The following is a 20518-nucleotide window of genomic DNA, read 5'->3' as shown; positions in this document are numbered from 1 at the left end:
TCTTAATGAGTTTGAGCCCCATGTTGGGTGTACAGATTACTAAAAAAAAAAAATAATAGGGGCATCTGAGTGACTCACTTAGTTGAGCTTTAGACTCTTAATTTTGGCTCAGGTCACGATCCTAGGGTCTTAGTATCAAGCCCCGCATTGGGCTCTGTCTGAGCATAGGGCCTGCTGGGGATTCTTTCTCTCACTGCCCCTCTCCCCTGCTCACACTCTCTCTCTCTTTCTCAAGTAATAATAATAATAATAATAATAATAATAAAAACTAATTCTTGCTATAGCATTTTGTTTGCAATGAAGTTGCTTCTGAGTAAGAATAACATAATCTTTGTGGGTCAGTCTTTGTAGAAAAGATTATGTAACATTTCTGATATTGCCCTTGTATATTAAAAAGACTAGGAAATTATATGCTACACAGCAAAGAAAAACCTGTGTAATCAGTAAAAGACACAACACCTAAAAATAGTTGCCTCTGTCATTTATTGATAATCATTTTGAGTGATGTACCCAAATTCCCTCTTCCTTTTTCACACAGGAGATGAATGGCTTCTGTTTTTAAGACTTCCTGGATTTTTGAGGCAGTACCTCAGATAATCACTGGGGGACAATAATCACGTAGGGGTTTCCTTTCAGACTTTGGCTTTGTGTTATTCAGCTTTAAGGAAAGAATAGAATCCTGTTCCTTCAGTTTATACTGACTGTGACTTGAGATTACCATTTTGGAAATAGCGGAGAAAGATCTTTTATTTCTTTTCAGATTTCAGAACTTTTTCTCCAGGATCTATGATAAAAGACCTTTAAATTGAGTATCTGAAATGTGAAAGGACACACTCATGTTTGTTGAAGCAGGTAAGTAACTCCAAAAAGCCTATCGTGGAAAGTTCCTATGTAACTCCTGGGCTTTGTTTCTTCCTTTGGTTATCTCTGAGGATGGAGGCTAAGGATTAGCCCTTTTCAGGGAACACGAAAATTAGGATATTTTAGAGATAAAGGTTTTAGAAATGAGATTTTCTAGCCTTATTAGTAAGTAATCTTGGTTTTATGGGCTGAATTGTGTCTGCCCAAATTCCTTTGTTGAAGCCCAACACCCCCTCGTGACAGTATCTGGAGACAGGGTCTCTAAGGAGGTGATTAAGGTTAAATGAGGTCATAGGGTGGGCCTGGTCCAGCAGGACCTACTACTAGAGGTCCTACTAGAGGAGGGGATACCAGGAGCACTTGCACACAGAGAAAAAGCCACATGAGGACAGGTGAGAAGGTGGCTGTCTGCAAGCTATGGAGACAGGCCTCAGGAAGAACCAAACCTGCTGGTTCCCTGAGCTCAGACTTCTAGCCTTAAGAGCGATGCTAAAATAACTTCTTGTTGATTAAGCCACCTGGCTGTGCTGTTTCGTTCTGGCCACCAAGCTGACTCTGTGTGTCATCGTGTCATTCAACAGTATTCAACAGACTGAGTGCCAAGATGCTCATGACGTAGTGAGGGTGGAAAGACACATAAACAGTGGCAGTATTGTAAAATGGCTATGGGACTCATTTGGGGGTAGCTGTCCATACTGGGCGACGCTGGGATCATGACCTGAGCCGAAGCCAACAGTTGGATGCTCAACCTACTGAGCCACCCAGGTGCCCCTGCAGTTTTTTATTTTGAAAGCATGTGTGCAGAGGGTGTAGTAGGAGGACAGGGAAGAACATGCTAGACAAAGGAAGATGAGCCAAAGCTGAGGTGGGCTGGAGTATTTCCAGACTATGCTCCCCAGGCAGATGGGTAGAGAGAGCAGGTTGGGAAAGGCAGGGGTTTGGCTTATAGGAGGATTTATGCATCCTGGTAAGGAACCTGGACTGGGCCCTCTGGAGTCTTGACCAGTGGTGAAAGAAACTCAAATGCTTCCTGAAGCCGGGTGGGTGTTGTGGATGTGTGAGGTGAGTAGGACTGAGACAGGTACCTGTCAGCTCTAGAATTTTCTGTGGTGTTGGAAAGGTTTAGTGCTGCAGCCACTGTAGCCATTACCACTGTGGTAGCCACTAGTCATACGTGGCTATTAAACACTTGAAAAGTGGCTAGTGGGACTGGGAAACTGAAAAGTCAATTTAATATACTTTTAATTCATTAAAACTTAAATTAAAATTTTTTTTAACGTTTATTTATTTTTGAGAGAGAGAGAGAGAGAGAGAGAGCGCAAGTGGGGGAAGGGCCGAGAGAGAGGGAGACATAGAATCCAGAGCAGACTCCAGGCTCTGAGCTGTCAGCACAGAGCCCGATGTGGGGCTCAAACCCCCAGACCTTGTGATTATTGGCTCAGATCATGATGTCAAGGTCTGTGGGTTTGAGCCCCGCACTGGGCTGTCTGCTGTCAGCATACAGCCTGCTTTGGATCCTCTGTCTCCCTAGCTCTTGTCCCCTCCCCACCCTCGTGTGCACTCTCTCTCCCTCAAAGAAAAGTTTTAAACTTAAATTTTTAAAATACTCCCATAAAATTAGGAAGACAATAAAGATCTAGTTATCTAACATCTATTAATATTACAATTGGTAAGGAGGAGACAAAACTATTTGTAAACTGTAAGTTTACTTACACAAAACAGTCCCAGAGAATTGGTGAAGCGTCAGAATTAACAAGGCTGCCAAAGTGCTGGGTGCAGTTCCACCCCAGGGAATCAGTAACGTGTTTTCACACCACAAGTAACTGGTTTGAAGGAATCAGCTGAAAAAAACCCACCCTTTCACAATAGCCACAAAATAATCTGGTGCCCAGGAATGTCCAACAAGAGATGTGTCAGCTGTCATTTGGAAATTCACAGCATATTACTGAGGACCTTTAGCAGACCAGAAGTAGGAGAGTGGAAAGTATCATACCGTGTTTTGGGGTAGGGAAGGACCCTCAGTAGTGTAGGTATGCCTGTCGCCCCTGAATTTGTCTATATATTGTCTGACCCTAGAGTTTATAAAAGAGTAAACTTCCCAGAAGAGTTGAGGCATTTTTCAAGTGGGAAGAAGAGAGCAAAGGTCAGGCTCATTCCCTACGAGAAAACCAAGAGTAATTTTAAAACTGTGACAATAGAGGCTCCTGGGTGGCTCAGTCGGTTGAGCAGTTGAATGACCAACTGTAGATTTCAGCTCACATCATGATCTCATGGCCCGTGAGTTCAAGCTTGGGATTCTCTCTCTCCTTCTCTCTCTGTTCCTCTCCTGTTCTCTCTCTCTCTCAATAAATTAAACAAACAAACAAGCAAACAAACTAAACTTAAACACTGTGGCAATGAATAAATAAACATGGAGTATTGAGTTATGTGGGGACAGACAAACCGACCGCTGGGATAGATTAGAACCCTCGGGTACAGAGGAGTACTGTCTGGACGTGGTGGCAGCGCACTTCAGTGTGGACAGAGGTTTTAGTAAGTAGCGCTGCAACAGCAGCAGCTTTCACAGCCCCAGTGCCTGCTGGCTGCTGTGTCTGACCGCACGGCAAAGCGTATGCTCTGCGAAGACATTCTGTTAAAGAGAAGTAAACAGCTTTCTACCCCTGTGCTCGACCATGGGGAGAAAATGGGAAATATTGAAATATGATACGTGTGTGCTTTCAGGAACCCGTGAAATCTTAAAATCAGATGGCCAGTTTTTCGTTTTTATAAAAGGGCTAAGGGGATGGCTATTCTTAAGTGCTTTATTTTAAGTGGGTCTTCCTTAACAAATGATAGAGTCGGTAGTTCTTTTCTTTTTTTTTTTTTGTAAGGCATTAAGCAGCAATTGGAATATTCCTGTGTGACCTTTCTCTGTCTCTGCCTTTCTGTCTCTCCTCCTTTTCTCACTTGGTGATTGAGAATGTTTTCTGGCAGCATGGAGAGAGTGGGTTGGTGGAGCACAAAATTGGGAGCAGAACACTTAAAGAGCACGTTGTAGTGATCTGGGGCAAGAGATGATGGGCTGTGGAATGGAGACGATGGTCTGAAGTAGAATCCACAGGTTTCGGGGTAAAGAAGTGGACGTCAGAGGGGAGTCTAGGGAGACTCCTGAGTTTCCCAAATGGGTGACTGAGAAATGATGGAACTGTTCACAAAGAACAGAACTCGGAGAGAACATGTCCATTTCATACCTGTGGAGTGTGGGGTGACCAGGGGGCATTTGGATGTGCGGGACTGGTACTTTCTAGAAAGGCTTGTCCAAAAGTAGAAATTTGGAAGTCAGTGGCAGTAAATCATGATTGAAGTGAATACGATGACCCCGTAGGGAGAACTGAGTCACGCAGAGAGGCCCTAGGACAAAACCCTGGGGAACCCAAACCCGTAAAGGAAAGGCAGAGACAGGAGGCCGCAGGGGAGACTGAAGAAGGTGCCACAGCAGGAGCAGGAGGGACGAGAGTATGGGCAGAGGCAGGAGAGGGTTTCCACACGGGAAGCATTTGTGGGAATGGAGTTGTGCCGGGTTGATGCTCGTGAACATGACGAGGTAATGATAACTCTCCTCTCCCAAATCTCATTGAAATGGCAGAAATTTTAAAAACTAAAAAGAAGTGGACAGCAGTCTAGATTCTGCAAAGTCAGAAAGGTAGATCAGAACGGCGAGCACCATCTAGGTAGGGAAGATAGGAATGAGGCAGAGTAGTAACAGATGGACAGTGTGTCCTTTGAACTGAGCCGGGGAGGGACAGTCATGGGAGATGGTGGTATAGAGAGGATGGTGTAGAGAGTTTTTAGGAGTGTTCCCGAATCTGCCATCCCCTTAGGAGGGCGGCCGGCTATATGGGGGTAGAGGGGGTGCGCCTAGAAGGCAGGCACCACCCCCCACCCCAAACCCAGCCTCGGCCAGAGCAGACTCTCCACTTAGACTCCTCGGGAGAGCTCACCTGAGGAGAAGGCGTGCAGCTGAAAAGTTAGGAAATGCCAGAGTGGACGATGTATAACTTCCCCTTCCAGCTGCAGGAGCAGCATTCCAAGTTCTGATCGTGAGTGTCCAACAAGTATCACATCATAGTGTGACTTTATCTCACCTAGTGATGTTTAGAAGCATTCTTGCATTAAATGTCTGCTATGTTTATTTTTTTATTTTTAATATTTTTAAAACAGCAGTCCGAGCAAATCTTTTATTATGTCATTTAAAAAAAATTTTTTTTTAACGTTTATTCATTTTTGAGAGACAGAGACAGAGCATGAGCAGGGAAGGGGCAGAGAGAGGAAGACAGAGAATCCAAAGCAGGCTCCAGGCTCTGAGCTGTCAGCACAGAGCCCGACGTGGGGCTCAAACTCACGAACCGCAAGATCATGACCTGAGCTGAAGTCAGATGCTCAACCGACTGAGCCACCCAGGCACCCCTATTATGTCATTTTTTTAAAAAGTAATTTCTACACTCAATGTGGGGCTTGAACTCACAACTCTGAGGTCAAGAGTCAGGTGTTACACCGGGCAAGCTGGGTGAGCCAGCCTTGCTGTTTTTAAAAGGTTTATTATCTATTTACACATTTATGTAATACAGACTTGTTAGGCAAGAGCCATATTTTTATGGAAGAATCTTATCCTTCTCTGTGATGTTGCTGTCTGTTTACTTGATTGTCTTAGATGCATGTTCAGCTAAATGAGATTATTTATTTATTTATTAAAAAATTTTTTTTAATGTTTATTTTTGAGAGAGAGACAGAGAGAGACAGAGACAGAGAGAGAGAGAAGAGAGAGAGGCAGGGGGTGCAGAGAGAGAGGGAGATACAGAATCCAAAGCAGGCTCCAGGCTCTGAGCTGTCAGCACAAGAGCCTGATACGGGGCTCAAACTCAAGGTGAGACCATGACCTGGGCCCAAGTTGGACATTTAACCGACTGAGCCACCCAGGCACCCGTAAATGAGATAAGCTATTGAGGACTGGAGAGAGTATATGGCACACACTTTCATGGAGCGACGACTCTGACCTTGGGGAAGAGCCACGTGGCCAGCTGCAAAATCCAGTCTGAAGGTCTTTTAAGAGTCAGAGACTGTTGAGTGTGGATGACCACTTCTTGTTTAATTTTCTTTCTAATTTTGAATATTTCAAACATACAGAAAAGTTGACAGAATCGTGATATGCACACCCATGTACCTGCTGCTTGATTTTTCAAAAAATGAAGATTTTTGTCATATTAGCTTCAGATTTTTTACAAAGAGCCATTAAGAGGGTGTGGAAACCACACTCATGCTGATTCTATTCCCCTTCTGCTAGCTTCTCTCCTGCACTTGGTGTTTTATTTTACCGCATTTCCATATATCCTTGAGCAATCTATGGTGCTGTTTTGCATGTTTTAAATGATCTATATGAGTCCTTCTGAAACTTGCTTTTAATCTCAACACTATGTTTTTAGAATTATGGCAATGATTATGTTAATACAGGTAACTGACTCATTCTAACTAACTGCTTTCTGGCGTTGTTTTTGTTTTATATGATTATACCATGGTATATCAAATTTTTCCCTGAGTATATATTTTTTAAATTAGTAAACTATTTTTAGAGCAGTTCACAGCGAAACTGAGTGGCAAGTGCAGAGTACCCATACGCTGCTTGTCCTCCACACAGTGCACAGCCTCCCCCATTATGACCACCCCACAGAGTGTACAATTGTTCTGTCATTGAATGTACACCGACACGTCATCACCCAGGCTCCCTGAGTTTCCTTCTGGTGTTGTAGACCCTGTAGGTTGTGACATATGTTTAGTGACATATATCCACCACTTATCATGCAGTCCTGAGTGTATTTTTTGAAAGAAATGGAGGATGAACTGTCTGCACATTGGCACTGGCATTGCCCCATAGTCCACGTGGAGAAGGGTCCCCGGGGGAGGCCTCAAGGCCTCGGTCTAGGAGCTCAGATGCAAGCCAGCATGGGGAAGAGCTCAGGAAAAGAGGGCAATGGAGAGTGCCTTCAGACCTGGCCAGGCCCGAAGGGTGGCGGTTGGCAGACAGTATAGGAGTCGAAGTGGACTCAGTATTGGAGTAAGTGGATCCAGGGTGGATCAAGGCAGGCTTGCTCTGCATCTGACCATCAGCCTGTTCTGGCCACAGCTTCTGTCTTATTCTGTGGGTCGATGTGCTCCTGCTAGACCACAGTCGTACAGTTTATCTGTGTGGCCACTTTGTTAGGGTAAATCTGGCATTGTTGACCTGGAGATGTTTGCTCTTCCCAGAGTGACTCAAGGAGTACATGTGTTCCTCTTCCAAAGGGCATAGCAGTTTTAAAGATTCGTGTATATTTTTTATTGGTCACACATTGTAATGCATTTATTGGTGGTACCTCCCCCCCCATCATGTCCTAATAGTTGGAACCTGTGAACATTACTATATTTGGAAAAAGAGTCTTTGCAGATATGACTAACTTGATCTTGAGATGAGTTACCTGGATTTTTTTGGATGGAATTGACATACCATCAAAAGTGTCTTTAAAAAAAATTTTTTTTATGTTTTTATTTTTGAGACAGAGAGAGAGAGACAGTGAGAGTGGGGGAGGGGCAGAGAGAGACGGGAGACAGAATCCGAAGCAGGCTCCAGGCTCTGAGCTGTCAGCGCAGAGCCCGACGTGGGGCTCAAACTCACAAACCGCAAGATCATGACCTGGGCCGAAGTCAGATGCTCAACTGACTGAGCCACCCAGGCGCCCCTCAAAAGTGTCTTTAGAAGAGAGAGGCAGAGGGGGATTGGATGCACACAGAGGAGGAGAGGCGGATGGGCTTCAAGGCAGAGATTGGAGTGATGTGGCCCCAACTCAAAGCATGCTGGCGTTCAAGCTGGAAGAGTCTTAAGCTGGGAGACTTCTCTCCCAGAATCTTAAGAGGTAGTGTGGCTCTTTTGTCACCTTCATTTGGGCTCAGTGAAACTGATTTTGGACTTCTGACCTCCATAACTGTGAGTGAATGAATTTTTCTTATTTTAAGCCACCATCAAGTTTGTGGTAATTTGTTATAGCGGCTTCAGTAATGAATCCACTCACCTCAAAGTCTGCAATATACTTAGGGGAGAGAATATTTTCTTTTACTATTTATTCCTTATTACCTCTTTGTGAATTGTATTGCAGGTCATTTTTGTTTTTTCCTTTATGGTTAGTAATCTTTGTGTCATATTTAAGAGTTCTTTCCCTACCTCATGGTCATGAAGATATTTTTTTATATTAAGAGCTTTATTGATCTTTCACATTTAGGTGCATAATCTACCTGGAGTTGAGTTTTGTGAGAAAAGAGTCATTTCATTTGTTTCGTGTGGATATTCAGTTGACCCAGCACATTTATGGAAAAGGCCATCTTTTCCCCACTGCTTTCCACTGATTGCTGCTCCGTTGCTCTCCTTGTTCATTTTAGCCTTCCTGCCTCTGTACTGTAGCGTAACGGTGAGGCTCCGTGTCTGGGAAAGTCTGACCCTTTTAGTTTTCAAGTTTGATTTGCTGATCTTGGCCCTTTGCATTTTCCATGTACGTTTTAGCATCAGCCTGTCTATTTCTATACACACACACACACACACACACACACACACACACACACACCCTGCAAGAGTTTTAATTATAATTACTCAGACTCTAAGGATCTATTTGGACAGAAATGACATCTTTACAGTATTGAGTACTCAGATTCACAGATGTGCTATGTCCCTTCATTTCTTTAGGTCTTTTAAACTTTACCTCAACTAAAACAGTGCTTTTAGTTTCTGTTTAGTAGTCTTATGTATCTTTTGTGAAATTTATTCCTGGATTTGGGATACAGTATTTTTCAGGCATAGAATTAACTTAAAAAAAATTTTTTTTAATGTTTATTTATTTTTGAGAGAGATAGAGAAACAGAGTGAGCGGGGAAAGGGCAGAGAGAGAGTGAGACACAGAATCGGAAGCAGGCTCCAGGCTCTGAGCTGTCAGCACAGAGCCCAACGCGGGGCTCGAACTCACAAGCCGTGAGATCATGACCTGAGCCAAAGTCGGATGCTTAACCAACTAAGCCACCCAGGCGCACCGCCCCCCCCACCTTTTTTTTTTTTTTTAAACACAATCTTGCTTTTTAATTCCTTGAACATGTTGATTATGGTTGTTTTAAAACTCCATTATGTGGCTTTCTTATCTGTATCTTCCTATTATCTATTGGTTTTCATGGCTTGTAGTCATAGCTTCCTGTTGTCTATAGGCCAGAGACACTGTAGGTGTAGCAATGATTTGTGACTCTAGATGTTTCTGTGTTTCTGCATAAAGGGTTTACTTTTGCTTCTTGCATGTGAATGGGATGGGGTGCGTACAGTCCAAGATCACGTTAATCCAGACACGGAGAGAGTGATTTGAAACTAGCTCTTGACCCTGTGAAGGCTACTCTTATTTCCAGTTCATACCCAAGAGTGTGGTCTCTCCAAATCTCAAATGACCGAGAGTGTTTGTGGGCCTCCTCCTCCTTGGCGAGTGCTCAGTTCCATGAGTCTGTCAAAGCTCTGCTTAGCTCAGCCACTTGGTTGCTACTTTTTAAATTGTCAGACCCCTCCGGGGGAAAAGTTGGCCTCCAGTTCTTCACTTCTTTGTTAGTGCTCTGGTATCTTCCAACAGTTTTTAAAAACATTTTTTAATTCAGTCTTTCTTGTTGTTTTCATTGGGAAAGTTGGTTTGAGCCCCCGTCTGCCACTGCCATTAAATAGAATTCGTGTGTGTCTGTGTGTGTATAAATGTAATTATACATACAAATACATATATATATATATATATATATATATATATATATATATTTTGAGTTTAATCAACTTATTTTCTGTAGTTTATTAAAAACTTCACAGAGAGAAAAGAAAATAATATTTATTAAACAACACCTGGAAAGCTTGTTTTTAATCACATACGAGAGAATAGACACTCCATCCCTACTATGGAAGCATATTTAATGAATGCTCTTCAACGTTGACCATAAATAATTTAAACTCTGCAGTCAGGTTCTGCTGTTGTGCACTAGATCTGTGTATTTAAGACTATTGTTTAGGAAACTTTAAAGACTTGCAGAGTGAAATTCCCACCTGCTTATATTGAGTTCAGGAACCACTATTAACCAACACATGGTACCAACAAACAAAATATTAATCTTTAGGTTTTCTAACAGATTTTCTCTACCTCTTTTCCTGGGTCACAGGCTCTGGCCTGCCTGGTTTTCCCTGTAGACGTCTGTCTGGAAGTTCTGCAGTGATCAGGTGTGGAGCCCTATGTGCCTGCCATCCCTCTTTTTGTTGCTTCTTTGCCTTCCTCCCTTTGGTCACTTCCAGCAGGTCGTGTCCGGTCCAGCAGCAGTTGTGAACATGCACAGCTGTGATAGCACAGATATCCCTGCCTTGGGAGCTTAAGTAGGCATGTATGGCCTGGACTGGGCCGCAGTAGACTCTTGGACCCCTTCTTTGGGGACACAGTAGGGGCCAATACCCTTTCTAAAGGAATGAACACTGTCTAGCTCACTTGGGTCCAAGGTCTCTGGTAAGCATCTGATCTCTGGTTGGCACTGAACTTGAAGTGGTCAAGGCAGCCTACTGAAGGGCCGTTTGGGCCAGATTGGATTCTGCCTGGGCGCTGAGGCTCCTGTCTATTGTGCCCTGCCCTGTACGGCTGCTCCTTCCTCGGTCACACTTGGTCTGTATCGATTACCCAGCTGCTGCCTGCCTGAAGCACTTTTTTATGTCAGATGTTCCTCTCAGGCTTTGGGGCTCTGATTTGTAACTGGTGACTTCTCTTTTGCCTACCTCACAGGTAGGTACCTGAGGAAGGTTCTAGTGGGGGCACCCCTTGCCTGTCTCGCCATCCCTTCCATGCCTGTAGCCCCTCCTATGGTACACCTGTATTTGTTTGTTTTTTTATTTTTAATTAGCATACAGTCGAGTAGATTTTTTTCTTTTCGTGTACAGCTCTGTGAATCTTCACACCCTACAGATTCATGTCAACCACCATGATAATCAGGATACAGAACAGCTCCATCACCCCCAGGTATGCCTCATGTTATCCCTATTCAGTCACCCCTTCCCACCCTTAATGCCTAGTAACCACTAATCTGCTCTTCATCCCTGTGGGTTTTGTCTGTTGAAGAATGTCATACAGTGTGTAACCTTTTGAGACTGGCTTATTTCACTTAGCATAATATTTTTGAGATTCATCTACATTTTTGTATATGTCAACAGTCTGTTCCTTTTTATTACAGAGTAATATTACTTGCTATGGTTATACCATGGTCTTTTTATCCGTTCATTTGACAATTGGGCTGTTTCCAGTTTTGGGTGATTATGAATAAAGTTGCTGTAAACGTGTATACAGGTTTTTGCATGAACATAAGTGTTTTTATTTCTCGAGGGTAGATAGCTAAGAGTAGAATTGCTGGGTCCTATGTTGAGTATGTTTAACTTTATAAAAAACTTCCAAACTGTTCTCCAGAGTGGCTGTACCATTTACATACCTACCAGCCATATATAATAGTTCTATTGTTCCACATCCTTTTCAGCACTTGATTCCATTAGTATTTTTTATTTTAGCCATTCTAATAGGTGTAGCGTGGTATCTCATCATGGTTTTAGTTTGAATTTCCCTAATAGAAGGAAAACGATAAGAGCAGAAATCAATGAAATTGAAAACAGAAAAACAATAGAGAAAAATCAATGAAACCAAAAAACCAGTTCTTTAAAAAGATGATAAAATTGGGGCGCCTGGGTGGCTCAGTCGGTTAAGCGTCCGACTTCAGCTCAGGTCATGATCTCGCGGTCCACGAGTTCAAGCCCCGCGTTGGGCTCTGGGCTGATGGCTCAGAGCCTGGAGCCTGCTTCCGATTCTGTGTCTCCCTCTCTCTCTGCCCCTCCCCCGTTCATGCTGTGTCTCTCTCTGTCTCAAAAATAAATAAATGTTAAAAAAAAAAAATTAAAAAAAAAAGATGATAAAATTGATAAACCTCCAAGAATAGACAAGACACAAATTACCTGTATCAAGAATGAAAGGGGAGGATATTACCATAGATCCCACAGACATTAAAAGGATAATAAAGGAATCCTATTAGCAGCCCTACACACATTCAACAACTTAGATGAAGTGTACAATTTCCTGAAAATCACAGACTACTGACCAAAACTTATCCAAAAGGAGACAAATAACCTGACTAGTCCTATAACAAATTGAATTCATAAGTTAAAAACCCTCTGGTTTCTTCATATGTAAGAAGCCTGAAAGTTGCCATTCAATCTTGACAAGTAAAAAGCTGAACAGATTGAAAAATCTGCAGCTTTTCTTGGATCTGTAAGAAAGGGGAAGATACAGGCGAACCACAGCTTCCAAGATTGGAGAGACAGGTGAATACAGGTCGCCAGCTCCCCAGAGCAGAGCCTTAGTGATCAGAAGCCATCATGGGAACCAGTGCTGGAAGCCTGGTGTGGACAACTCTGAGAGTTAAAATCTCCAGGGAGACTCATTCATAAGGGAGTCCACACAACAATGCAAAATTTACCTCCAGGAGCTTGACCAGTTTCCCACAGTAAATACGGGAGAAAAATCCCTTCAGGCTTTTGGCAGGGGAAGGGAGTGGGGAGCGTTGGGGAGCCGGGGGTGGGGGTGGGGAAGGGTCGGTTTGAAATACTCTTAAGCACTTTGTTCACAACAAAGTCTGCCTTCAGGGGGAAACCAGTTAACCAAAGCCTAACCTGCTGAGGTATTATCAGAACCTTTAAAGCAAGGAAAGTTATTAGGGAAAGTGGGATTACATAATGATAAAGGGGTCATTAATGGTTTTCTCCATTAAAAACATGACAGTTTTTCATTTGTATATACCTCACAATGGACATCGAACTCTGTGAGGCAAAAAATGAATAGAATTGCAAAGAAAAATAGATGAATCCACTATCATAGCTGGAGACTTCAACACCCCTCTGTCAGAAAAGGACAGATCCAGCAAACAAAATCAGTAAAGACACACTTGAATTCAAACAATATCATCTATCTGCTGGATAACGGATATCTGTAGACTGTTTCATCCAACAACAGCAGAATACAGTTTCTTTTCAAGCCCACATGAAGCATTCACCAAGGTAGACCACATTCTGGGCCATAAAACACATCTTCACAGATTTAAAAGAATAGAAATCATAGTGTTGCTCTCAAACCACAACAGAATTAAATTAGAAATCAATAACAAAGAGAACTCAAATTATGTGCACCTGGGTGACTCAGTCGGTTAAGCGTCTGACTCTTGGTTTCAGCTCAGTTCATGATCTCACGGTTTTGTGAGTTCAAGCCCCACCTTGGGCTCTGTGCTGGCAGCGCAGAGCCTGCTTGGGATTCTTTCTCTCCCTCTCTCTCTGCCCCTTCCCTCACACTGTCTCTGTCTCTCTCAAAATAAATAAATACACTTTTTTAAAAAAGTGTAGAGATTAAACAACATACTTCTAAATAGCACAGGTCAAAAGAGAAATTCAAGAGAAATTCTAAAATATTTTGAACTAAATGAAAATAAAAATACAACTTATCAAAATTTGTGGGATGCAGCAAAAGCAGTGTTTAAAGGGAAACATATACATTGAACACACACACACACACACACACAAATATATTATTTTTTAAAGTTTATTTATTTGGTGGGGGGGGAAGGAGCAGAGAGACAGAGAGAATCCCAAACAGGCTCTATACTGTCAGCACAGAGCCCAACATGGTGGGGGCGGGCTCCAATCCATGAACTGTGAGATCATGACCTGAGCCTAGATCAAGAGTCAGATGCTTAACTGACTGAGCCACCCAGGGGTCCCTATATATATCATTTATATGTGGAATCTAACAAAACAAAACAAACCAGAGCTCATAGATAACAGAGAACAGACTGGTGGTATTTGGACGCTGCTAAGAAAACAGATCTTAAAAGTTTTCCTCACAAGAAAAAAATGATAAATCTGTCGTGATGACTGACTAGAGTTGTGTTCATTTCACAATATATACAAATATCAAATCATGTTGTACACCTGAAGCTTTAATATGATGTTATGTGTCAATTATATCTCAGTTTAAAAAATCAATAACCCAAGTTTCCTTCTTAGGAAACTATAAAAGGAAGAGCAAATTAAAGCAAAACTAAATAGAATGAAAGAGATAATTAGAGCAGAAATAAATGAACCAAACCCCAGAAGTCAATGGAAAAGCTGGTTCTTTGTAAATCAGTGAAATTAATAGGTCTTTAGCTAGACTAATTACAAAAGAGAGGACACATGGGGTGCTTCGGTGGCTCAGTTGGTTAAGCATCCAACTGTTGGTTTCAGCTCAGGTCATGATCTCATGGTTTTGTGGGTTTGAGTCCTGCATTGAGCTCTGTGCTGGTGGTGTGGAGCCTGCTTGGGATTCTCTGTCTCCATCTCTCTCTACCCCTCCCCTGCTCGTACTGTCTCTGTCTCTCAAAATAAATAAACTTCAAAAAAATTTTTAAAAAGGACACAAATTACTAATGTCAGAAATGAAAGGAAAATCATACTGATCCTTTGAATATTAAACGGATAATAAAGTGGGGCACCTCGGTGGCTCAGTTGGTTGAGCGTCCAACTTCGGCTCGGGTCACGATCTCACAGTTCCTGAGTTCTAGCCCTACATCGGGCTCTGTGCTGACAGCTTGGAGCCTGGAGCCTGCTTTGGATTCTGTGTCTCCCTCTCTCTCTGCCCCTCCCCTTCTCATGCTCTGTCTCTCTCACCCCCTCTTAAAAATAAATAAGCATTAAAAACATTAAAAAAAAAAAAAGGATAATAAAGGAATACTATGAACAACTCTGTTCCCCTGAATTTGATAACCTAGATGAGAAGGACCAACTCCTTGAAAGATACAGTTTGCCAAACTCACACAAGAAGAAATAGACGGTCTGAATAGGCCTATATCTAATAAAGAAATTGAATCAGGGTTGCCTGAGTGGCTCAGTTGGTTAAGTGTCCAACCTCGGCTCAGGTCACGATCTTGGGTTTGAGCCCCGTGTCAGGCTCTGTGCTGACAGCTCAGAGCCTGGAGCCTTCACATTGCATGCCTCCCTCTCTCTCTCTCTCTGCCTCTCCCCTGCTCGTGCTCTCTCTCTCTCTCTCTCTCTCTCTCTCTCAAAAATAAACATTAAAGAAAACTATTTAAAAAATAAATTGAATCAGTAATTAATCACCTTTCTGGATTCTACTCCTGAAATAATTATTGCACTATATGCTAACTAACTTGGATGTAAATTAAAAAATAATAATAATAAAAAAATTATCGCCTTTCAAGATAGAAAGCACTGGGCCCAGATGGGTTCATCGGGGAATTCTACCAAACACTTAAGGAAGAGATAAGAGCCATTCTTTGAAGTCTGTTTCATAGAATGGAAGCAGAGGGAATACTTAATTCTATGAGGCCTACATTACCCTAATACCAAAACCAGACAAAGACATTACAAGATAAAACTACAGACCAATATCTTTCATGAACATAGATGCAAAAGTCCTCAAAATATTAGCAAATTGAATCCAACAATGTATAAAAAGAATTATATACTATGACCAAGCAGGATTTATAGCAAGTCTGCAAGGCTGGTTCAACATTTGAAAATCAATTAATGGAGTTCATCGCAGCAACAGGCTAAAGAAAGAAAATCACATGGTGATATTTGGAAGTTTCTAAGAGAGAAGATCTTAAAAGTTCTCCTCACAAGAAAAAAATCGTAACTCGGTGGTGATGGCTGACTAGAGTTTATTGTGTTCATTTCACAATATGTACAAAGATGCAGCAAAAGCAATTGGCAAAACCCAGCACTTACTCAAGATAAAAACTGAGTAAACTGGGGATAGAGGGGGACTTCCTCGACTTGATAAAGCACAATATCTATAAAAAAAAAAAAAAACCACAGCTGGGTGCCCGGGTGGCTCAGTCGCTTAAGTGTCCAACTCTTGATTTCAGTTCAAGTCATGATCTCATGGTTCATGGTGAATTGGAGCCCTGTGTCAGGCTCTGCACTGACAGTACAGAGCCTGCTTGGGATTCTCTCTTTCCTTCTCTCTACCCTTCCCCTGCTCATGTTCTCTCTCTCTCTCTCTCTCTCTCTCTCTCTCTCTCTCTCTCAAATAAATAAACTTTAAAAACTTAAAACACACACACACACACACACACACACACACACACACACACACACACAGCTAACATCATACTTAATGGGGAGGAGCTCGAAGCTTTCCCTGTAAGAACAGACCTAAGGCAAGGATGACTTCCCTCACCATTCCCTTTTTGACATTGTAGTGTAAGTTCTAGCTAATGCGATGAGAAAAGGAAATAAAAGGTATACAGTTTGGGAAGGAAAAAATAAAATGGTCTTTGTTCATAGATAACATGGTTGTCTATGTATAACATGGAGGGGTTCCTGGTTGGCTCAGTCAGTGGAGCATGCAACTCCTGACTTCAGGGCTGTGAGTTCCAGCCCCACCTTCTGGGTGTAGAGATTATTTAATATCTTAAAAAAATTTTTTTAAGGGGGAAATTAAAAAAAAATCCAAAAGGATTAACAAGCCTCCCACCCCCCCACCCCCCCACCAAAAAAACCCCTGGAACTAATAGACAGTTGTAGCCAGGTTCATGATACAAGGTCAGTATGTGGAAAGTCCATGACTTTCCTATATATCATCACGGAACAAGTGGAATTTAAAAATAAGGGGTGTCTGGGTGACTCATTCAGTTGGTTAAGCATCCATCTTCAGCTCAGGTCATGATCTGAGGGTTTGTGGGTTTGAGCCCTGTGTTGGGCTCTGTGCTGACAGCTCGGATGGAGCCTGGAGCCTGCTTCAGATTCTATGTCTCCCTCTCTCTCTGCCCTTCCCCACCCTCTCAAAAATAAATAAACATGAAAAAAACAAGGCAAACCCCCCCCAATACTATTTACATGAGCACCCCCCAAATCAAATACTTAAGTATAAAACAAAATATGTATAAAATCTATGTGAAGAAAACTACAAAACACTGATAAAGAAGAACTAAATAAGTGGAGAGATATTCTGTGTTCACGGACAGGAAGACAATATTGTTAAGATGTCAGTTCTTCCCAAGTTGATCAATAGATTGAATGTAATCTCCAAATATCAGTTTATGGGGCATCTGGTTGGCTCAGTCCGTTTAGCATCTGACTTCAACTCAGGTCATGATCTCACAGTTCATGAGTTCAAGCCCCACATCAAGATCTCTGCTGTCAACACAGAACCCACTTCAGATCCTCTCCCTTTCTCTTTGCCCTTCCCCTGCGTGCTCTCTCTCTCTCTCTCTCTCTCTCTCTCTCTGTCTCAAAAAAAAAAAAAATTAAAAAGAATACCAGCAAGTTTGTCTCTTCTTACAAACTTTAGAACCAGTTTGTCAATAGCCACAAAAGACCCAGAATAGCCAACACATGGAGGAGATGAACAAAGTTGGAAGACTGACACTATCTGACTTCGGGACTCACTGTAAAGCTACAGTGATCAAGACAGTGTGGTGTTGACAACAGATTAGACAAATTCTGTTCTCAATGGAGAACAGAGAAGCCAGAAATAGGCCCATATAAATATAGGCAATTAATCTTTGACAGAAGAGCAAAGTCCGTACAGTGGAGCAAAGATGGTCTTTCCAACAAATGGTGCTAGAACAACTGGACATCCATAAGCAAAGAAAATGAACCTTGCACCCCTCACAAAAGTTAACTGAAAATGGATTTCATGCCTAAATGTAAAAATGCAGAACTGTAAAACTAGTTGATAGAAGATAGGAGAAACACTAGGTGAACTTGGGTATGGTGATGACTTTTTGGATATGACACCGAAGGCACAATCCATGAAATAAATAATTGAAAAGATACACTCTGTTAAAATTAAAAACTGCTCTGCAAAAGCCGGGGTTAAGAAGGGAAGACAGGCCATCGTTTACAAAAAACACATCTGATAAAGGACTGTTACCCAAAATATACAAAGAATTCTTCAAACTCAACAGTAAGGAAACAAACAATCTGATTGAAAAATGGTCCAAAGACCTTAACAGACCCCTCACCAGAGACGACATAGAGATGGGAAATAAGCATATGAAAAGATGCTCCACATTCTTATGTCATCTGGGAAGTGCCAATTCAAACAATAATGAGATACCACTACCTACCTATGAGAATGGCCACAATTTAGAATACTGACAACACTAATCGCAAGGATGTGGAGCAACACAACACAGGCTCTGTGGAGCAACAGGAACGCTCATTCACTGCTGGTGGGAAAACAGAGCGATGCAACCACCTTGGAAGACAGTTTGGTGGTTTCTTACAAGACTAAACATGCTCTTACCATACGACCCAGTAATCGCATTCTTTGATATTTACCCAAAGGAAATGAAAACATGTCCATACAAAAACCTGCACACAGTTGTTTGCAGAAGGTTTATTCATAATTTCCAAAATTTGGAAGCAACCAGGATGCCCTTCAGTAGGTAAACAGGTAAATAAACTGTTCATCCACCCAATGGAATATTATTCAACAAAAGAAATGAGCTGTCAAGCCAAGAAAAGACATGGAAGAAACTTAAATGCATATTACTAAATGAAGTCAATATGTAAGGTTACTGTATGATTAAAACTATATGACATTCCAGAAAACTGTGGAGACAGTAGAAGGATCAGTGGTTGCCTGGGGCTGAGGGGTGGGGGAAGGGATGAATAGCAGAACACAGAGGATTTTTAGAGCAGTGAAAATACTCTAGGACATCATAATGATGGATATATATTATTATACATTTGTCCAAACCCACAGAACGTACACCAAGAGTGAACCATAACTAAACTGTGGACTTTGGGTGATTATTACGTATCCATATAGTTCATCAGTTGAAACCATGTACTACCCGGATGGAAGATGTTCAGAATGTGGGGAGGGGTGCTGTGCATGTGTCAGGGCAGAGGGTCTAGGATAGGATACTCTAGATAGGAACTCTATCTTGCCCCCAATTTTGCTGTGAACTTGAAACTGCTTTAAGAAATATATAAAGCTTTAATTAAGCAAAATAAAAGAAGGGGCGGGGGGGGGAAACAACCTTCTGGAAAGTAAATCTGCATGCCCAGATGGTTTCACTGAGAAATTTTGTCACTTGAAAAAGAAATAAGACCAATTTTATATAGTCTCTCCCATGTATTTTTAACTTTTTATTTTGAGATAATTTTAGTCTCACAAGTTATGGAAATAGTACATAGAATTCATTCAGTTTCCTGCAATAACATCTTATATAACCATAGTACATTATCAAACTATTTTCCATATATTCTTAATTATAACTATTGTGCTAAAAAATGTAAAGAGTTCAAAAGTATATGAAGTAAAAAACAAAATATTCCTCATACCCACCCCAAGCTAAATAAATGAATCACTATTAATAATTGGGCATCCCTCCAGATATTTCCTGGAGGAAAATGTACACACCTGGACACATGCATAGTTTTAATTATGCATAGTTTTAATTCCCAGAATTAGATCATTCTTTATGTATATAGTTTTTCAACTTGCTGCTTTTACTTAATAGGATATCATGAATCTATGTTAAGTGATACCCATCCCTTACCTTCCAAATACCAAGGCATTTTTTTAGGACCAACAGTATTCTGCAGTGATGATTTATGGCAGTATATTTAATTCTTTCTTCTTCTTTCTTTCTTTCTTTCTTTCTTTCTTTCTTTCTTTCTTTCCTTTTGATGAAAGATTAATTTGTCTCCCATTATTTGCTGTTATATGTAATGTGCATTGCCTATCCTTGTTGCTGTGACCTTAAGGAATTGTTGAATGATTTTGAAAATAGGCTTTTAGAGAGTGTGGTTGGAGAAGTGTCTGGGTGGCTCAGTCGGTTAAGCATCCAACTCTTGATTTCGGCTCGGGTCCTGATCTCACAGTTTGTGGGTTCAAGCCCCACATCGGGCTCTGTGCTGACAGTGTGGAGCCTACTTGGGATTCTCTGTCTCCCTCTCTCCCTGCTCGGTCTCTCTCTCTCTCTCTTTCTCTCAAAATAAATAAATAAACATTAAAAAAAAAAACAACTGTGGTTGGGACTTGAAGGTATCATTTGAGATTTTGCATTTGTAATCTTAAGTGACTTTGGTTTGCAGCAATGGAGGTCAACCTGAGCTCTGGCTCAGTATCATACCCCTTCCTGGAGGGCTGGTAAGAACAGCTACCAGCCCACAGACCACAAGAGAAGGATGGGTCCTGGCATTTTCCCCAAGTCCCCCAGGTGCTGGGGTGCTCACCCAGGGGCGAGCATTAGTCTGACTGAGATTGCCTTCAGCTGTCGGATCAGTGTTACCCCAGTTTCATGCAGCTAGGTGGGGGGTTTGGCTCTGCTGTTTGTCTCTTTAGTGTTTACTGAACTTGGGTTCCGAAAACTTCTATTTGAGTCTCTTTTTTATTAGCTTATTAGTTTTGTATCTGCATTCTGTTTTGGAATTCTACCTTGCTCTTTGTGTGGGTAGAAGTGTTGCATTCAGTGGCGTGTTGGGTTAGTGTCTAAGTTGGATGGGTGAAGTATGGTAACTGGTTACACATGAAAATATGTAGCTGGTTGTGTTCAACTG

The 20518-nt window shown here is 41.8% G+C and overlaps 1 protein-coding gene across 3 annotated transcripts in view; it reads left to right on the top strand.

Moving 5' to 3' along the window:
• Nucleotides 1–20518, top strand: part of DIP2A (disco interacting protein 2 homolog A) — a 117122-nt gene that overhangs the window by 11481 nt on the left and 85123 nt on the right. Inside the window, exon 2 of one of the 3 annotated variants that reach the window (XM_049627661.1) lies at nucleotides 761–852. The exons of the other annotated variants lie outside the window; for them this stretch is intronic. Within the exon in view, the coding sequence (XP_049483618.1) occupies nucleotides 837–852 (16 nt within the window). The 5' untranslated portion in view covers nucleotides 761–836. The remainder of the gene's footprint in view (nucleotides 1–760; nucleotides 853–20518) is intronic. 3 annotated transcript variants of the gene reach the window in all.

Source organism: Panthera uncia, chromosome C2 (genome assembly GCF_023721935.1).
Source record: "Panthera uncia isolate 11264 chromosome C2, Puncia_PCG_1.0, whole genome shotgun sequence".
Lineage (NCBI taxonomy): Eukaryota > Metazoa > Chordata > Mammalia > Carnivora > Felidae > Panthera > Panthera uncia.
This window is presented reverse-complemented; position numbering and strand designations above follow the sequence as displayed.